Source organism: Bufo gargarizans, chromosome 1 (genome assembly GCF_014858855.1).
Source record: "Bufo gargarizans isolate SCDJY-AF-19 chromosome 1, ASM1485885v1, whole genome shotgun sequence".
NCBI classification, from domain to species: domain Eukaryota; kingdom Metazoa; phylum Chordata; class Amphibia; order Anura; family Bufonidae; genus Bufo; species Bufo gargarizans.
The window spans coordinates 50,701,409-50,721,773 of NC_058080.1; the positions used below are offsets into that span (position 1 = coordinate 50,701,409).

The 20,365-nt window shown below is 48.1% G+C and overlaps 1 protein-coding gene across 1 annotated transcript in view; it reads right to left on the reverse strand.

The window, feature by feature from the left end:
- Positions 1-855: 855 nt before the first annotated feature.
- DNAAF9 (dynein axonemal assembly factor 9) overlaps positions 856-20,365 on the reverse strand; it is a 64,693-nt gene continuing 45,183 nt past the window's right edge. Inside the window, exons 24-37 of the mRNA XM_044295402.1 lie at positions 19,924-20,025; positions 19,184-19,301; positions 18,065-18,153; positions 17,194-17,352; positions 8,223-8,348; positions 8,081-8,118; positions 7,851-7,986; positions 5,081-5,167; positions 4,111-4,217; positions 3,303-3,377; positions 2,701-2,906; positions 2,549-2,614; positions 2,082-2,175; positions 856-1,572 (exon numbers count right to left, since the gene is read on the reverse strand). Coding sequence (XP_044151337.1) covers positions 1,460-1,572; positions 2,082-2,175; positions 2,549-2,614; positions 2,701-2,906; positions 3,303-3,377; positions 4,111-4,217; positions 5,081-5,167; positions 7,851-7,986; positions 8,081-8,118; positions 8,223-8,348; positions 17,194-17,352; positions 18,065-18,153; positions 19,184-19,301; positions 19,924-20,025 — 1,516 coding nt within the window. The 3' untranslated portion in view covers positions 856-1,459. The remainder of the gene's footprint in view (positions 1,573-2,081; positions 2,176-2,548; positions 2,615-2,700; positions 2,907-3,302; positions 3,378-4,110; positions 4,218-5,080; positions 5,168-7,850; positions 7,987-8,080; positions 8,119-8,222; positions 8,349-17,193; positions 17,353-18,064; positions 18,154-19,183; positions 19,302-19,923; positions 20,026-20,365) is intronic.

A 20,365-nucleotide genomic window follows, 5' to 3' on the forward strand; every position in this document is an offset into this window, starting at 1 on the left:
TGACACCATAGACTATCATTGCAAAAAATGTTGCGAGACTTTGGTGCGACATCAATGCCGTGTAGGCCTAGTAGTTGTACCCTATAAACATTTTTTTATTTTTTAGACTTTTTTAAAAATCGGAACAATTTGCAAAGTTACTTCATTTTAGATGCAATGAGGTAATAAAAATTCAACAAAGATGCAGACTTTTAAGGCCAGGTATACATGTTTGACGTAAGTCCGCTGTTGGGAGACGCCTCTGTAGAGATTTCCTAACATGGAGTGTTTCACTGTCTAGCTCTATGGCTTTAGGAGAGTCTACAGACTGTAAAAGTAAGGAGGGGGGTGTACCCCACAATAACATACGGCAGGCAGCCATTGTGAAGGTATGTAATCGGCAATAAGGGGGAGGGTGACATCATAGGAATGTAGGCCCCGCCCATTATATGGCTGCCTCCGCTACCTGGGCTTGGTTGATAGTGAAGGTTATTGGTCCCCAGTACTGCTGATCTGGAATGGCTTATACAATCCTCTAACGAGGAGCTAACAGAAAAACAATACTGTACCGGAAATGTACACGATACAAGATTTTGGGGTGCTAGAGGCTTGAGTAGGCCCCTTAATTATCATGGATATTGCTTAAAGGGGTATTCCCATCTGAGACAATGGGGGTATATCGCTAGGATATGAGAACGGAGCAGGAGAGCTGTTGCTGGAGGACCCCGGATTTCCCAGGGTCTGTCCACCACCAAGCGCTGCTCCCATAGAAGTGAATGGGAGCGCACCACGCACGCGAGGCCCCTGCTCCAATTCATTTCTATGGGGCAGACTCTTGTAGGGAAAGACGGAAATAGCTGAGCCAGCGCTCGGCTAATTTCGGTGGCCCAATAGAAATGAATGCAGTGCGCCCTCCATTCATTTCCCGCTCTGTTCTCATTGTAGGTGCGGATCCTAGTGAGATGCCCCCATTGTCTGAGATGGCAAAACCCCGTTAAATCTGATAGGACATATAGATGTGGGCTTGATACAAAAGGATGGAAGACGCACACGCATCTCATTGAGTCAAAATCTCAACTACTCGACAAGAGGAGTGCATGGAGATCAAGAAGGTGGCCGCACAACTTCAGAGACCCAAGAAAAAGCGCATCCTGCACTCAGAGCCACAGGATCCACCAGCGGCTATGACGACAGAAGCGGATTTAACAAGGCCCACAGTGACTAAGTGGATCATTACAACCTGACATACGCCGGGTAATTGGCTCTCAGCTGCCACGCTCTTGTGAACAGACCGAACACATAAGGTGCAAATTGATTTACAACTGCCCCCCCATCCCCGAATATGAAGCAGATTGTGGGAGAAGACTAATCACATCTGTACAGGAGGGAACCGCGGCGCACAGATGGTTACTGCGGCTCTGCAGTTGCCTCACTAATAGCTGGTGATGCTGAACCCTACATCAATGAGACGGCAGCGCTCTCACAGCTTCTGTCCAAAGACGTCATAGTACTCCTGCTGCTCCAGCTCGCCATTGTACTTCTCAATCTCGTTGTTTGCCTCAATGACATAATCGTATATGAACTGATCCATTACTGAGGGCCGGGAGTCAAGGACAAGTCTCATGTCAACTGGGCTGCGCTAATAACAGCATGATGGCACCGACTAGCTGGGACCCCCACTGCTCATGAGAAGGAGGGGTCCCAAGTCCCCTGAACGTATGGAGCAGCGTTCGAGCATGCACAGTGCAACTCTATTCACCTCCATGGGGCCACCAAGAGATGTAGGCAGTGTGTATGCATGACCACCGGCCTATTAATTTGGGGAACCTGGGACCCCCCTTTCTGATGAGATACTTATCCCCTATCTTGTGGAATGGTTGAAATCTTGGGAAAACCCCTTCAATTAGTTTATGTGAACAGTTCCCTCTCCATACATTAATAGGGCATATGAAAGCGGCACATCGATAAAATTAGGTTCTATGCTGGGGTTCACTGTGTCCCACTACAGCTTATGACATATCCATGGTCTAATGAAGATAACCCCCATCATCAAAACTACCACTACTATCAGATAAGTGCTCAAGTGTACGGTATAAGGATACGTGGATGGCAATCCATCTTTTCTCCAAGGAAATTCACAAACTGAGTTCCATTGTAGAAATATCCCTCAGGAAGAGGATCCAAGTGTCGTCTTGCCTATAGGTACAAGCAACCAGAAGAGTGATAGAGCAGATAGATAGATAGATAGAGGGGATAGATAGATAGATAGATAGATAGAGGGGATAGATAGATAGATAGATAGATAGATAGAGGGGATAGATAGATAGAGGGGATAGATAGATAGAGGGGATAGATAGATAGAGGGGATAGATAGATAGAGGGGATAGATAGATAGAGAGAGGGGATAGATAGAGAGAGCGGATAGATAGATAGAGCGGATAGATAGATAGAGCGGATAGATAGGAGATAGATAGAGGGGATAGAGAGAGAGGATAGATAAGAGATGGATAGATAGAGCGGAGATAGATAGACAGGACAGATATGAGGCAGCTGAGAAATCCAGCCTTACGTGTATGTTCCGGATCTCCTGTACGGATAATGATCTTCTTGTTCTTAATGCTTTTTTCTGAGGTTTCTAGGAGACAGCAGATAATGAGTTAATATCTGACACCTCCATATTCACTATATAAGTTATGTAGTGGTGCAGCGGGCGCTCCTCACCTGCTTGGCACACTGCCGGAGCCAGTCCTTCAGGTCGTCTTCTTTGAGGATGCAGCCTGTGAACACCAGGACACATTGCTGATGTAGGACGTTGTCTCTCAGCTCGTGTCTTGGATCAGGAGGAGGCGTCGGCCCTTCCACCGATGGAATCAGACTGAGAGAGTTGGTCACTGTGTTGTGACAGACCTCTACCATCTGCTCCGAGTCTAGTATTGAAGAAAGATGTGATTATTACAGCAACAACAAACCAGGGAGACAGAAACCGACGGTACACCAGTTAGTACCTTCAATCTAGAAATTGATGGGGGGCTGGGTTATTTAATTTTCTCTGATGACATCATCTGACATTCCTCGCCCTGCTACCCTAGGCAGGAAATGTGTTGGGGTGGGCAGCACTGTCACGCGCTCTTAACAGCCATCATGTACATTATACTATAGCAACCCTTTTGAATAAAAGAAAAAGCGCGCTACACTTGTCTATAGGTTGTATGTGGTATCCAAAATCAGCCCCATTTACATCAGAGGAGCTGAGCAGCCATACCAGATACAAGCTGCAGCAAGTGGGGGGCAGCAGATACAGGGGGACATGAAATGTCGCTTACCAGAGAACTTCACTCGTCCCATGATATGATATATGTTTCCTGTAAAAGGGAACGACTTGATGGAGGACTTGATGGCTAAAAATAAAAACAACATATTACGTGGATGGTCCAGACTGTGACACAGGGCATGCTGGGATTTATAGTACTACTTTACAGCAGTATAAGTGTATTTGTCCCCCATTAAGTCCAGGAGCCCAAAGTTTCATTTATATTACTGTAGAAATACGTTAATCTGGCATGTCACAGTCTAGGAGATCTGCATGTTTTTCAATGACTGTCCAGTAACCCAGAACACCCAGTAATCCGGCAACTATCAGGTCATAATAATGCCGGATTAGAGGAGTTTATTGTATTCCCTTTATCTCAAGAGGAGCAGATATCAGCCTACAGCAGCTGTCCTTTCCCTTTCCCCGCTCTTCTTGGCTGCTCACTACCCAGTAGGAGGCGATACTGAGCCCATTCCGGGGTAAAGAGAATATGGAACCAGTGAGGCATGACGGGAGAAAGACTCGGAACAATGCCGGAGATTTACCGAGGCACGTGCTCCTGAATTGTGGGCACATGCCCTGTGCCACAGCTATCATGTGTTTCAAACCCGTTTGCACCTCATCCACAAGGGCCGTGGCTGGAAAGGGGCATGGGTTTAAAACGAGCCAACATGTTTCTGCACAGTAGACCAACCAACCGGTGGTGTAAAAACGTATCCTCCGGCCCCAGCCAGTGATAGCTATCCAAATATTACCAGTAAATCTGCCCCTGTGTTGGGTCCTCTGCCCAGTTGTGAGGTTCCCGTCTTCCGTCTACTCACTTTTACACCTTGTCATGAAGCGGGCCTTCTCCAGGGGCCGACTGAACCACAGACAGATACGGTCCACCTTCGGTGAGACAGGTCCAGCTGAGAATTTCCCATCATACCTGCAATACATTAAAGAAACACTCCGTTCCTTTCTCGTCTGCTCTGTACAGAAGGCATTTTCTTAACAAAACTTTTCTTTTTATGCTAATTAAACCTCTGGAGCCTTGCAGCGTCTCAAGACGGATCTGCCGAGGATAAAACCTGTGCGCACAGACACGGCGGAGAAGGCTCCCATCCCCCGGGATGTGGCGGCTGCCAGCTTAGTAAAGGCAAGGCTAATCCAGAGAAGGGAGTGGATGAGATGTACAGCAGCGGACGTGTGTCCATCACAGTCAGGCAGCCCCTGGGGGACTTAGAGGAAATCCCGGGGAACGAGGACGCGGCCGTTATAGAGTAAAGCAACGCTCTATTCATACGGCCGAATCTGGGAATAAAATCCACCAGCATTGCTGAACTAACAACCCCCTAACACGGTGACATCAGAAAGTAGCCGGGTCATTTACTCCCATCATGCATCCTAGAAATGAGGGGACTACTCTTCAAGGACAAGGGTGATGTGTCCAGATGACGTGGCACATTAGTAGTGGGGTCTGCTGATGATATTCAGTTAGGGGGCTGCTATTTAGGCAATACTCTGATGTTCCACACTTTCAGCTTAACCTAAAAATGGCTTACAAGAACACTGCAGGCTGTACTGAAACTCTTGTGTTATGTCTACTGCAGGCTCAGAGTAGGCGGGGTCCTTGTGTCATGCCCCACCCCTCAGACAGCCAGCAGAGATTGCCGTCGGGAGATTCAGAACCTGCCAATACTCTGATCACCATTGCATCTTGTCTCAGAGTCTATTTCTTGTCAATGACCTTCAAAAGTATTAGAGGCAGTCAGAAATAAGGGAGGGATCCCCAGGGTTAGAGAGACTCACCATCCGGGGTACATCAAATGTCGTGTTCTTAACATCGGAGGACTGGAAAAGCCGCTTTCTGACAGGACCAGCTCAATGTCCTCATTTCTGCAGGAGGAAGAAAACAGAAGGCATTTTAGGACAGATCTGTGCAGAGGCAACAGACCTGAACCCGTCTGAGGCCGGCTCTGAACATGGCAAGGCCTAGGGCCCGGAGTCGCACGATGCTCCGACGTCATCTCCGGACAGATGTAGGAGCTGGAGATTAGGAAATGTGTTCGCAGACCTGGATAACACGTCTAATGATATGGAAGATTTGGGTATACGGCAATTGGACAAATATACTTGTTTATGTCCTGACTAGGTCCCCAGAAATGGCACCATACCTATTGATGGGTTAAACGTCAGTGTATAAGACCTTGTCTGCCCATTCCATCTTTGGAATTGTCAGAGATATATTTTTTTTTCAAAAAGCGGCACACAATCCGCTGTCAATCCTCTCATCCCCGCAGGTCACGTGTGGTATACAGCCAGGCCACAAAGCCTGGTGGGAGGATGGAGCGGCTGTGATAAAACGGAGGGGGTTCCGGACGGTATGTCTAACTATTAGTCTAATAGGTTCCGTTTTTTTTAAAATATATATTGGACAACCCTTCAGCCAGCAGCTGTGTATGGCAGATGTCGACACCTTCCAGTCTTCAAAATAAACCCACCACCAGTGTTAGTTACCTGGTGGCCCCTTCACTTACCTTAAATAAACCGGGGTATGAGGCTGTTATAAATAGTTCCAGGGTATGGCACCATTTAGAAAGAATATGGCTACAGGACATCATAGACACTTCCCTTCCCAAGAATAAAGGCCGCCCCAGGACTTGCAGTCTCCTACTACATCCGCTGTGCCGGGATGGTTACCTGGTGATCACTCCCTTCTCTGCCAGAATAAAGGCCGCCCCAGGACTTGCAGTCTCCTACTACATCCGCTGTGCCGGGATCGTTACCTGGTGATCACTGCCTTCTCTGCCAGAATAAAGGCCGCCCCAGGACTTGCCGTCTCCTACTACATCCGCTGTGCCGGGATGGTTACCTGGTGATCACTCCCTTCTCTGCTAGAATAAAGGCCGCCCCAGGACTTGCAGTCTCCTACTACATCCGCTGTGCCGGGATCGTTACCTGGTGATCACTGCCTTCTCTGCCAGAATAAAGGCCGCCCCAGGACTTGCCGTCTCCTACTACATCCGCTGTGCCGGGATGTTACCTGGTGATCACTCCCTTCTCTGCTAGAATAAAGGCCGCCCCAGGACTTGCAGTCTCCTACTACATCCGCTGTGCCGGGATGTTACCTGGTGATCACTGCCTTCTCTGCTAGAATAAAGGCCGCCCCAGGACTTGCAGTCTGCTACTACATCCGCTGTGCCGGGATGTTACCTGGTGATCACTCCCTTCTCTGCTAGAATAAAGGCCGCCCCAGGACTTGCAGTCTGCTACTACATCCGCTGTGCCGGGATGTTACCTGGTGATCACTCCCTTCTCTGCTAGAATAAACGCCGCCCCAGGACTTGCAGTCTGCTACTACATCCGCTGTGCCAGGATGGTTACCTGGTGATTACTGCCTTCTCTGCTAGAATAAAGGCCGCCCCAGGACTTGCAGTCTCCTACTACATCCGCTGTGCCGGGATGTTACCTGGTGATCACTGCCTTCTCTGTCAGAATAAAGGCCGCCCCAGGACTTGCCGTCTCCTACTACATCCGCTGTGCCGGGATGTTACCTGGTGATCACTCCCTTCTCTGCTAGAATAAAGGCCGCCCCAGGACTTGCAGTCTCCTACTACATCCGCTGTGCCGGGATGTTACCTGGTGATCACTGCCTTCTCTGCTAGAATAAAGGCTGCCCCAGGACTTGCAGTCTCCTACTACATCCGCTGTGCCGGGATGTTACCTGGTGATCACTGCCTTCTCTGCTAGAATAAAGGCCGCCCCAGGACTTGCAGTCTGCTACTACATCCGCTGTGCCGGGATGTTACCTGGTGATCACTCCCTTCTCTGCTAGAATAAAGGCCGCCCCAGGACTTGCAGTCTGCTACTACATCCGCTGTGCCGGGATGGTTACCTGGTGATCACTCCCTTCTCTGCTAGAATAAAGGCCGCCCCAGGACTTGCAGTCTGCTACTACATCCGCTGTGCCGGGATGGTTACCTGGTGATCACTCCCTTCTCTGCTAGAATAAAGGCTGCCCCAGGACTTGCAGTCTCCTACTACATCCGCTGTGCCGGGATGTTACCTGGTGATCACTCCCTTCTCTGCTAGAATAAAGGCCGCCCCAGGACTTGCAGTCTGCTACTACATCCGCTGTGCCGGGATGGTTACCTGGTGATCACTCCCTTCTCTGCTAGAATAAAGGCTGCCCCAGGACTTGCAGTCTCCTACTACATCCGCTGTGCCGGGATGTTACCTGGTGATCACTCCCTTCTCTGCTAGAATAAAGGCCGCCCCAGGACTTGCAGTCTCCTACTACATCCGCAGTGCCGGGCTGGTTACCTGGTGATCACTCCCTTCTCTGCTAGAATAAAGGCCGCCCCAGGACGTGCAGTCTCCTACTACATCCGCTGTGCCGGGATGTTACCTGGTGATCACTCCCTTCTCTGCCAGAATAAAGGCCGCCCCAGGACTTGCAGTCTCCTACTACATCCGCTGTGCCGGGATGTTACCTGGTGATCACTCCCTTCTCTGCTAGAATAAAGGCCGCCCCAGGACGTGCAGTCTCCTACTACATCCGCAGTGCCGGGCTGGTTACCTGGTGATCACTCCCTTCTCTGCTAGAATAAAGGCCGCCCCGGGGTTGACAGTGCGGAGCAGCTTCTGGGCGAGTGCTAGGGATGGGTGCCTTTGCTCCGAGGTCAGGCTTGTGAACACGATGTTGCTGACAATACCTACAGGAAACACACAGACATGACGTATGGATGATATCACCACTGACCTGTATGTGCGGCTGATATGTAAAGTAACGGGTAATGAGAGAAGTACCTTGGGAACACTGCTCCAGGAATTTAGGGAAAGAGAACCTGTAAAAATAAAGGAAAGGAAGAATTTTTAGCTGATTTAGATTTTCTAACTGTGCAGGAGATGAGCCTGCCCTTCCATAAAGTCCTGGGGAGCGGGGGCCTACCTGTGCTCCATGATGCAGCTCAGAGGATCCACACAAGTGCTCACGGTGCCAATGACGAAGGAGGACTTGACGAGAGGGTCCACGTGAGTCTGCACTGCCTGCACTACATCAATGACGTCTGCGTATCTAGAAGAGACGAGTGGAGACATGGAGGTGACAATTAAGTATAAGAACAGCTGTCAGCGGCCGGGCACTGCTGGCAGAGCTCAGGGCCCCACCATAAGAACGCACTGTGATCAGGACCCTGCATCCACTACTGACAGCACCAACACAGCCACAGGCAAGGAATTAAAGGGATTTTCCAGTCTTTTTATTTTGAAGGCCTATTCTCATGAAAACCCATCGATATCTGGTTGGTGGGGGTTCGACACCCAGCACTCCCTCTGATGAGCTGTTCTGCAGTAGTTCCAGAACTTTACAGCTATGTCCACGGTGAAGTGAATGGAGCTGGTTACTGCAGCGCTGCCCCCACTGAAGTGAATGGTAACCAGCTCTGTCCACCATGGAAGGAGCTGAACAGTTCTGGAGCTACAGCAGAACAGGTGGTCAGGAACAGGGCAGGGTGTCGGACCCCACCGGTCAGATAATGGGGGCCTATCCTGAGGATAAGTCACTGACAGAAAAAGACTGTGTGTCCTTTCTCAGGAGGCATGTCCTGTCTGCTGCAGCTGAAGGACGGATATGAGCATGTGCTTCATCTCAGTGAGCAGGACAGAGAAATTTAACAAAAAGCGCAAACAGCAGGGGGCGCTATACTGATAGATGTCAGTGAATAACTCAGCGGCTGTACTACATTTTTAATAACATGCAATTACAAAAGTATTGAGATCCAGGGGCTGGTTTGAAAAATGTAGAATATTTTTTGTGGGACAACCCTTAAATAGCAAGCATTATTACAAACATTCGGATACTGGATCTGATGAACGGTCAGGATCAGCGCTGACAACAGAACTCCTGCGGGGCGGGCAAATGCATCCTTCAGCAAAACTCACATTCAAATTTCAAAAATGATCAGAAAACTTACAATTCACCAAAAAATGAAGAAAGAAACACAACATTTCATATAACTCTGCTAAAGCCAAGAATCCAGTGAGTTTCCCTGCTGGAGGTTTGCACTGCTGTAGTATATAACATGTAATGGAGGGAGGCACACACCTTCCCTTTCTGTACATTACTGCCACGTGTCCAGTGTCCTGTGCACGGCTGCACTGTTCTCCCACTATAATCTCCATATTGCCCGAGTCATAGAGATATTTTACTTTCACTATAATACAAGCTGATGTCAGAACAGAAGAGGTTCGGGGGTCGTCCTAAGCTAAGAATCTTTAGCGCAAAATCCATTTCTGAAATTCTATTTTTTTCTGATTCGCTTGTTTGTTTAAATGTTGTGTTCTGTAACCATTTAACGTGATGCTTGCTGCCAAAATCAAGGTAATTATTTGTCTACCTGTTTATAGGGCATCTGTCAGCAGTTTTGCACCTATGACACTGGCTGACCTGTTACATGCGCATTTGGCAGCTGAAGACATCTGTATTAGTACCATGTTCATATGTGCCCGCATTGCTGAGAAAATGATGTTTTATTATATGCAAATTAGCCTCTAGGAGCAACGGGGGCGTTGCCATTACACCTAGAGACTGTTCTCTCTGGACTGCAGAACCCTCTCCAGTTTGATTGACAGGACCTGGCAGTGTAAACGTGATCACACCTGGTCCTATCAATCTAAGTGCAGAGGATGCGGCAGTTGCAGAGAGAGCAGAGCCTCTAGGTGTAATGGTAATGCCCATGTTGCTCCTAGAGGCTCATTTGCATATGATAAAACCGCCAAACCGACAACGTTGTCACATACAGTACAGACCAAAAGTTTGGATTTGTATTATGGCAAGAAAAAAGCAGCTAAGTAAAGAAAAACGAGTGGCCATCATTACTTTAAGAAATAAAGGTCAGTCAGTTCGAAAAATTGGGAAAACTTTGAAAGTGTCCCCAAGTGCAGTCACAAAAACCATCAAGCGCTACAAAGAAACTGGCTCACATGCGGACCACCCCAGGAAAGGAAGACCAAGAGTCACCTCTGCTGCGGAGGATAAGTTCATCCGAGTCACCAGCCTCAGAAATCGCAGGTTAACAGCAGCTCAGATTAGAGACCAGGTCAATGTCACACAGAGTTCTAGCAGCAAACACATCTCTAGAACAAGTGTTAGGAGGAGACTGTGTGAATCAGGCCTTCATGGTAGAATATCTGCTAGGAAACCACTGCTAAGGACAGGCAACAAGCAGAAGAGACCTGTTTGGGCTAAAGAACACAAGGAATAGACATTAGACCAGTGGAAATCTGTGCTTTGGTCTGATGAATCCAAATTTGAGATCTTTGGTTCCAACCACCGTGTCTTTGTGCGACGCAGAAAAGGTGAACGGATGGACTCTACATGCCTGGTTCCCACCGTGAAGCATGGAGAAGGAGGTGTGATGGTGTGGGGGTGCTTTGCTGGTGACACTGTTGGGGATTTATTCAAAATTGAAGGCATACTGAACCAGCATGGCTACCACAGCATCTTGCAGCGGCATGCTATTCCATCCGGTTTGCGTTTAGTTGGACCATCATTTATTTTTCAACAGGACAATGACCCCAAACACACCTCCAGGCTGTGTAAGGGCTATTTGACCATGAAGGAGAGTGATGGGGTGCTGCGCCAGATGACCTGGCCTCCACAGTCACCGGACCTGAACCCAATCGAGATGGTTTGGGGTGAGCTGGACCGCAGAGTGAAGGCAAAAGGGCCAACAAGTGCTAAGCATCTCTGGGAACTCCTTCAAGACTGTTGGAAGACCATTTCAGGTGACTACCTCTTGAAGCTCATCAAGAGAATGCCAAGAGTGTGCAAAGCAGTAATCAAAGCAAAAGGTGGCTACTTTGAAGAACCTAGAATATGACATATTTTCAGTTGTTTCACACTTTTTTGTTATGTATATAATTCCACATGTGTTAATTCATAGTTTTGATGCCTTCAGTGTGAATCTACAATTTTCATAGTCATGAAAATAAAGAAAACTCTTTGAATGAGAAGGTGTGTCCAAACTTTTGGTCTGTACTGTATGTACATGGGACCAACACAGACATCTTCAGCTGCCAAGTGCACATGTAACAGGTCAGCCATTGTCATAGGTGCAAAACTGCTGACAGATGCTCTATAAAATACCTAAGTCTAGGAAATCAATTGATGAATGGGAAAAATGATACACAGCCCCCATGTATTTTATTTAATTCCAAAAGAAATTTGTGAGCATTTTTCTCTGTTCCGGACCAAATAAAAGATAAATCATTTATAAAACTACTAAGGATGAGCGAATTTCATATTTTGAAATTCGTTTTCGGCTCGGGTTGTGGTATAATGTGAATTGCATTATGGAGCCCGTTGCCACGCACCATGACGGAATGCCTTTAGAGGACACCAGCATAACGTAAACCGGACGGATCCGTTACGCAGGTTATAGACTTCTATTATTAAGGAATGAATAACGTATTGCCTCTAAAGGAAGTCCGTCATGGAATTGCGTTATGGTCCGTGGTAACGGAATCCATAACACAATTCAGTAAATGCAAAAACACAAATGCAATCGCACTCTGCAACCAGCACTCTGCCCTGCCTCTATGCTGGATGTTGAATAAGGCATTGGTGTACATTTTGGCCAAAGCGTAATAAGCCACTCACCACGTCAAGGTCGCATCTATGAGTGGTCCCTAACACTAGTTCCTACCTGTTATGGGCCATGAAGGCCACACAAAGTCCAGGGAGCGCAGGTACAGCATGCACACCAGGCACACTCTGCTTTTAACCCTGTCCGGTGCCATAATAGCTTCCATCGGATCCAGGGATGCAAGTACCAACATGCATGCTGAGCCCACTATATACTTCTCCTGGAGCCAAATGGCTACTGGTAGGCGCTATAAAAGCAGACTCAGTTTTAGGCTCCATTCACACGTCCATGATGTGTTGCGGACCCGCAAATTGCGGGTCCGCAATACACCAGCCCGACACCCCCATAGAAATGCCTATTCTTGTCCGCAAGCTGCGGACAAGAAAGGACATGTTCTATCTTTTGCGGAGCTGGGGCTGCACTCCGCAATTGCGGATGCAGACAGCACACTGTGTGCTGTCCGCATCGATTCCGTCCCCATAGAGAATGAATGGGTCGGCACCCGTTCCGCAAAATTGCGGAACGGATGCGGACACATTCTGCGGACGTGTGAATGGAGCCTTATACTGACTTTAAAACCAGCCTCCAGGGCAGACTAACGGGTCAGGTGTGCATGACTGCTTTGAGATCGCCACGCCTCCAATATATACTACAAAGAAAAAATGTGGGGGGTTCAGTCAGCACAACCCTATATGCAGGTGCACATTGCTATAGCGAAATACACATACAAACACAGTAAATACCACAACACAAACCGAAAACAAATGTCAAAATATGAAATTCGCTCATCCCTAAAAACTGCAGAAAAAAAACCAAAAAAAAACATTGAACCAAAAATGTGAAGACTGTGCGTTGAGGAAATTAAATTGCCCCATGAAGAGATCTCCCAAGTCCCCGTCTCACAGCCTTTGATCTGTTTGTACAAATATTGATCAAACATAAAAATAATTATTATTAGGGATGTCCCGATACAATATTTTTTAGACCGAGTACCGATACTTTTATTTAAGTACTCACCAATACCAATTATACCAATTAAATAAATAACACATTTATTTTGTGACCACTGACCAACCAAAAGTCCAAAAAACAGCCCCCAGCCTCTCATCAGCACCCTCAGCCTATCATCAGCACTCCCAGCCTCTCCCTCTTATCAGCCCCCTATGGTAACTCAACCCACCCCCCCTTTAGTATTAGTGGCCACAGGGTCCCCCTCCTCCCCCCCATCATTGGTGGCAGTGGGCAGTGCGCCCCCCCCCCTCCCTCCCTCCCCAGTATTAATCATTGGTGGCAGTGGCCACAGGGTCCCCCTCCTCCTCCCCCCCATCATTGCTGGCAGTGGGCAGTTCCGATAGGAGTCCCAGCAGTGTAATGCTGGGGCTCCGATCGGTTACCATGGCAGCCAGGACGCTACAGAAGTCCTAGCTGCCATGGTATGTCAGTGAGCAGCATTATACTCACGTGACCGGTGGCCGCCGGGCGCTCCTTCTGTCTGTGCGGCGCATTGCTAATGCTTATAGCTCACGTGCACCGTGGCCGCCGGGCGCTCCTTCTTCTGTCTGTGCGGTGCATTGCTAATGCTTATAGCTCACGTGCACCGTGGCCGCCGGGCGCTCCTTCTTCTGTCTGTGCGGTGCATTGCTAATGCTTATAGCTCACGTGCACCGTGGCCGCCGGGCGCTCCTTCTTCTGTCTGTGCGGTGCATTGCTAATGCTTATAGCTCACGTGCACCGTGGCCGCCGGGCGCTCCTTCTTCTGTCTGTGCGGTGCATTGCTAATGCTTATAGCTCACGTGCACCGTGGCCGCCGGGCGCTCCTTCTTCTGTCTGTGCGGTGCATTGCTAATGCTTATAGCATTAGCAATGCGCCGCACAGACCTATGAGAAGAAGGAGCGCCCGGCGGCCACGGCGCACGTGAGTATAATGCTGCTCACTAACATACAATGATTAATACTGTGGAGGGGGGCGCTCTCAGCGGTTCGGCGTGGGGGAAGGAATTCTGTGACTCGCATTACCGGCACCCGACCTCTGAGAGGACGCTGCGATCCGTGCAATTAACCCCTCAGGTGCCACACCTGAGGGGTTAATTGCACGGATAACAGAGTCCTCTCAGAGGTCGGGTGCCGGTAATGCGAGTCACAGAATTCCTTCCCCCACGCCGAACTGCTGAGAGCGCCGCCGCAAGCGGCCAGCAGGTATTGGCAGTGGTATCGGGGACATTTGCACGAGTACAAGTACTCTGCAAATGTCCAGTATCGGTCCCGATACCGATACTGGTATTGGGACATCCCTAATTATTATTATTTGAAATGTCATCCGTCAATCAAAAAAAATTGATCTGGCAGGTGGTAAGTGAGGGATCAGAGTCTAGGAGATAGCAGAGAGGAGAAAAGCCCAGATCACGGCCAGTATTAGTATAAAGTGAGAAGACGCTGATTGGTAAACGGAGTGTGTCATCAGAAAAGGACCTATTGTTAAACACATTTTTGATCATTTTATTTTCATTTTCCATGTCAATATCTAATAAAATAAAAACATAAAACCCTGCAGCTTTCGCACTGGCCACTAAGCCTAATAATAGGCGTCACTTCTTGGTCTGTACAGATCTCTTCAATGCAGTTACCTGCTTATCTATGCACAGGGGTGATATTATAGGCAGGATTAGAATGACAGATAAGACAGGATCCACCATTCACCATAGGTGATTGTCGGAGCTCATCTATTTGCCCCTTGTACAATGACCTCTGCACAGGTCACAGGGCATGCCAGGTGCTCCAGACTAAAAAAAATACCTAGGAGCCATTAGCAACTGAACAAAAAAATGTAGTTGCCAAATTTAAATACATATAATTATAATTAACAAAGACTTGGAGAAGAGGAGACAGTAGTGAGCCAGCTCTACATACAGCAGACTTCCTGCCAGAACTAGGAAACGTATAGGAGACTACGGCACCACATACCTCTTCCATCCAGTGACTTCTCCTGTCATGTAGACATTCTCTTTCCTCTTCTCCTTTGACCCAGACCGCCATGACAGATTCTTTCAGCTGCATCTAGGCTCTGCAGAGTTTCTTCATTTTTCTATAAGCCTCCCCACATTTTTAACACAACCTCGCCACCCTGGTTTCCCAACAATGTCATCCTGCTGTCCCCCTCCCAGTCCTGTGCTCACTGTGCTCCCCAATGCCCCTGCTGAAAAAATAGTGACCCCAGTAGACATAGTGTCCTTATGGTGCCTCCAGCAATTATAATGCCCCCTAGAGTGCCCTCCCCCAGTAATAATAATGTCCACTAAAATGCCCCCAGTAATAATGATAAAACCCTATATTGTGCTCCCAATAGTAATGCCTGTATAGTGTCCCCAAAAAGAATGCCCCCTATTATGTCCCTGTAATAGAAATCCCCCTACAGTGCCTCCAGCATTAATATCTCCAATTTTACCCCAGGTAAAAAATATCACTATACTGCCCCCTAAATGTCCCCTATAGTGCCACTGCCCCTAGTAGTAATGCCCATGCACAAAAAAAATCCCTCTATAGTGCCCCAAGATTAAAATGCATCCAGTAATGCCCAATATAGTGCCCTCATTAAAAAATGCCCTGGTAATGCCCCCCATAGGGCCTCAGTGTTAAAAGTCTCCAGTGCCACCAGTAATGGCCCTTATACTGTCCCTTGTACTAAAAATTCCTCTAGAGTGCCCCAATTATGCTGCCAGTTATGTCCCCCACAGTGCCCTTTCAACAGTGATGTCCCCACAGTGCCCCTCCAGTAGTAATGTCACTCATTGCGCCCCTCCAGTAGTAACGTCTCCCACAGCGCTCCTCCAGTAGTAACGTCCCTCACAGCCCTCCTCCAGTAGTAACGTCCCTCACAGCGCTCCTCCAGTAGTAACATCCCTCACAGCGCTCCTCCAGTAGTAACATCCCTCACAGTGCTCCTCCAGTAGTAACGTCCCTCACAGTACTCCTCCAGTAGTAAGATCCCTCACAGTGCTCCTCCAGTAGTAACGTCCCTCACAGTACTCCTCCAGTAGTAAGATCCCGCACAGTGCTCCTCCAGTAGTAACGTCCTTCACAGTGCCCCTCCTGTAGTAATGTCCCCCACAGTGCTCCCATTGAGTAATGCCCCAAAAGTGCCCCTACAGTATTATGTCCTCAATGCCCCCTGCAGTGCTATCCTTCCTCTTAGTAAAGGCCCCCAATTTGGCTGTGAAAAAAAAACAAAAAAACAACTGATACTCACCTGTATCCCACATTCGCCGGTGTTCACGATGCAAGCCACAACCGCCTCTGGTCTACGGCCACATCGCTTCACTGTGTCCCGCTGCAGGAAGGGCGTGATTATGTCATCACACACGCCTGCGTGGGTATTTACTACCTCATAGGCTTCAGGCCTACTAAGCCTGAAGCCTATGAGGGTTATCGGAGGCGGGGTGTCTAGTCGCCATTTGTAAATTCTAAGTCGCATTGGCCACCATTTTGGTCACCATCTGGAGCGCTGCATGCCTAGAAAAAACTCTCCCATAGAAGTCAGTGAGGTCCCCTCCTGACCATTGTGTCTATGGCCCATGGCGCTGCCATAAAGAAATTTTCTTAATGCTTTCTAAACCCTGTTAAGAACAATTCAGGCAAGATGGCCGCCCCATAATCAAGTTCAGGAAATAGAATAAGAAAAATAATCTGCAATCAGAAAATAAAAACAGATTACAAAATAAGGAGATGTGTTACTATCTGGTTTTACTGGGAGATGACATTTTTGGTGACAAAAAGAGAAAGTGTCGGGTGGAGATGAGGCTTTCACTTCAGCGATGAGTTGTATGGAGTCCCTCAAATAAAAAGGTAAAGGGGACAGATTAGAAGCCAGGGAGTTTAATCCAGACATGATCGGTCGCCCGGAGGGATTTACTAAGGATTTCTGTATTGTGGGTAAATAATAAAAAAAGAGTGGTGTCGGCGGTCGGCAGCACGTAGGAAATCTTCTCGTTTATAATCGCGTTTAATATCTGTGGTGGGATCTTTAATGAATAGTGATCCATCTAAGTAAGCCTGTTTATGTACGATTACCGTTCCACGGCCTTTATCTGCGGACGCATGATTACATTACAATTACTTTGTGGAGAATATAGCCCCCGTCTTTCATCCATAGGGCTCATTCAGATGACGTATTTGCTTTGCGGTCTGCAAAACACGGATACCAGCAGTGTGCGCTACGTATTTTGCGGAACTGAACTGCCAGCCCTATGATAGAAATGCCTATTCTTGCGGACTACCTACCCTTCTAGAGCAGCGAGGACTCTCATCTTCTTCCTGGAGTAGACGGCCTGGCGGGCACTACGATTGCGCTGTGCTTCCAGGATGCTTGAGAGGAACCTCTGGAACTGTGCTTTACTGAACTCTTCAGTGCCATCCGTGGGCTGACGGTACACCATCCACCTGGAGGGAAACAGTCAGCAAGCATCTATATCATGACCAACGAGCAGTGTCCCCCGACTACACAAGTGCTCAGATACTGAAAACTGTAGACAGGCTGCAAATTCCATGCTTTACTTCTCTTGAATTTACATCCAGAGCTGCACTCAGAATTCAGCTATGGAACCTCAAATCATGCCAGCAACTTCTGAGTGTTGAGTGTGCAATATTTTATAGGATGTCTGCAGAACAGGAGTTGGACTTATCTCTGGCAGCCTACAGAACTGTAAATGCAGCTCTGGGTGTGACTGGAGTACAATTTGTGATCATTACAACATAAGGCAAGTAAAAAAGTAAAGAAGTGCAGGGATGGGTTTACAGGGGTTCTTGAAGTTATAGATACAGATCAGTGAGGGTCCGATAACCCCTAAAATCAGCTGTTTCGGGTAGCCACGGTACTGTAAACTACACAGTGTAAGGAATGGATGCAGAATGCTCCATACACTGTGCTGTTTCTGGCGCCAGCATACTGCAGCAAAGCCCCTATTCACTTGAAAGCTGTCTGCTTTTAGCTCCGTACACTGAATGCAGATCTGGGTGTGACTGGAGCAAAAAATGGGATTACAATCCATGGTCAGCACAACCAAGCCATGATGACATACTGGATTGTGTTCATCTACTGCACACACCACCAGAGCAGCGACTGTCAGACGTGAGCTCCTGTATGATGACCTACCTTCCATACTCCTTCTGGAAGGACACCAGAAAATCACACAGCTCGTTACAATGACTTCCTGGTAGCCCGACTATAATGTTTATAGCCACCTGCAAGACAGAGACATTAGGTGTAACTCCCTGCACCAATTCCCAGTACACAGACATGCCAGAAGAAAGTCCTACTACTGGGGGTGCGGGTAATAAGAAAGGGGCTGATGCTCTCTCTCTCTGAGCTCTATACCTCCTGGGCATCACTAGGGGGCGACTGATGTGCCATTACAGTCAGTGGATCACCAATAACAGGAGGGTTAGAAATGGGGTCAAAGCGCCAACAATTCCAGAATTAGGGACATCCCTTACAGTGTGCATATGACTACAAATTAGATGAAGTGAAAAATAAATATGCTTCAGGTGGTAACGCGCCCCTCTTCAGGCTCTTTTTAAAACGAGATATAACTGAAGTTATTTATTAAGAGACTGGCGACTATTTTAGTCGAACAACTTATTTATTTATTTTTTTAACTGGACGTGCCACGATATTTAGTCTCTTGCCTGGTTTTACACTGTGGTCGACAGTTTGGTGAAATGGGGATGGAGCGGGGGCACGTTAGGGGCCGGGGCTCCAGCACGTTAGGGGCCGGGGCTCCAGCACAGGCAAATTTTAAAACATTTATGTTAGCAAAAAACTACACCAGCCAGGGTCTGGCTTAATTTTTTCACCGGGCGAAGGGACTGCCATAGATGCGCCTAATTTAGCAAATGTGCCCTAAAATCGCATCTCTCATCTTCCTGAAGGAGGACATATTAAAACCCGAAACGTATTCTTCATTTCACCTAATGTGTAACCACACACATATTCAGAGGGCCGTCTCTAATTCTGGACCTGCCTGATAGAAAACAGAAGGAGGAAACGCCATTGTGAGGTGGATACCAATACACAGCGGCTGTGGCCACTCCTTCGGGGGTCACAGCTCCTACCCCTCTCATACTATCATATCACGCATTGGTAGGACACATCAAATTGACACTAAACCCCCCAAGCCCTTGTTAGTTAATAGGCGGTGAGCCCCATTTTCCCTTCTTTATATTACTCCTCACACCCCGGTCCTCCATAATTCATGAGCTGGGCGGTAATCACCTTGTCGTTTTGCGCCAGGCTCCCAGCGATGGTCTCCGAGTGTTGGAGCAGCGCTGGCAGATGGGATCTCGGGACGGGTTCTCGGCTCACGCTGCTGACAGCCAGGTGCGGCAAGAAGCTGAGGATATAAAGTGGAAGCATTACAGGAAGGTCCCGACATGTGATCATACATGAGCTAATGTGTGCACTCCACTATCTGAGGGTTTGTTACAGTTGTATCCAGGCAGTTGTATTCACAGTGTGGCAGCTAATATTGGACGACCCCCCCTTCCCCATCGGCCACCTTTCCCCACATGTTCTAGTACATATCTCAAGGTCCATTCACACAAGACAGCAGCAGATTGCCGGGAGGGAATCTGCTGCTCGCTGGTGGAGGAGACTGATGTATTTACATGCAGTGATCTCCTCCACAGTATAGGGAGGAGTGATAACTAACGCCATCGCTCATCCCCATACTGACTCAGTGATTGCACAGCGCAATCGGCTGCCGGCAAACAATGGTTTTTGTGTCCGCACAAACTATCGAATTACCCAATGAACGAGCGTTCCACTTGTTGATCGGGTAACTGTCAGTGCATTTACACCGCCAGATAATCACTAACGAGTGCTCCTATCTTTAAGACTCTCGGCCCGTATAAAAGGCCCTAAAGCGTGAGATGACGTGGATGAATCCAGACACGTGCACCTACATGATACAGGGTATAACTATAAGACAGACCAGAAGCCATGCTATAGGTTACCTCTCCAGCCCCGGCAGGTTGGCAGGGATCACTGCTCGATGACTCCATCTTTCTGTGCTCGAGAAGGACAATGTCTCATACAGACTCTGCATGTTCAAGTAACTGGGGGAAAAATTAAAAGAAAATGTCTAATCAGACCCCAGGCAGTCCTGGAAGGTAGCAAAGCACCGGACACTGACCGCTGGGGGAGATTACACCGGTCACACAGCGGTGATTTTAATACAGTGATTAAAGGGGACCTATAATTTTCTCTAAAACAAAGGGGCAGGGGGGCTCAGCGGAGATCAATGCTTAGTTATTCCCAGAACTCCTTCAGAGATGAATGTAGTGGCATGCAAGTGCATCATGGGCCCAGGGCAATGTCTACCCAACGTGGGTCCGCCTGCCTCCATTTTCCCCTGAAATCATCCGTTCTGTGTGCCACCCAATAGTTATTATTTCT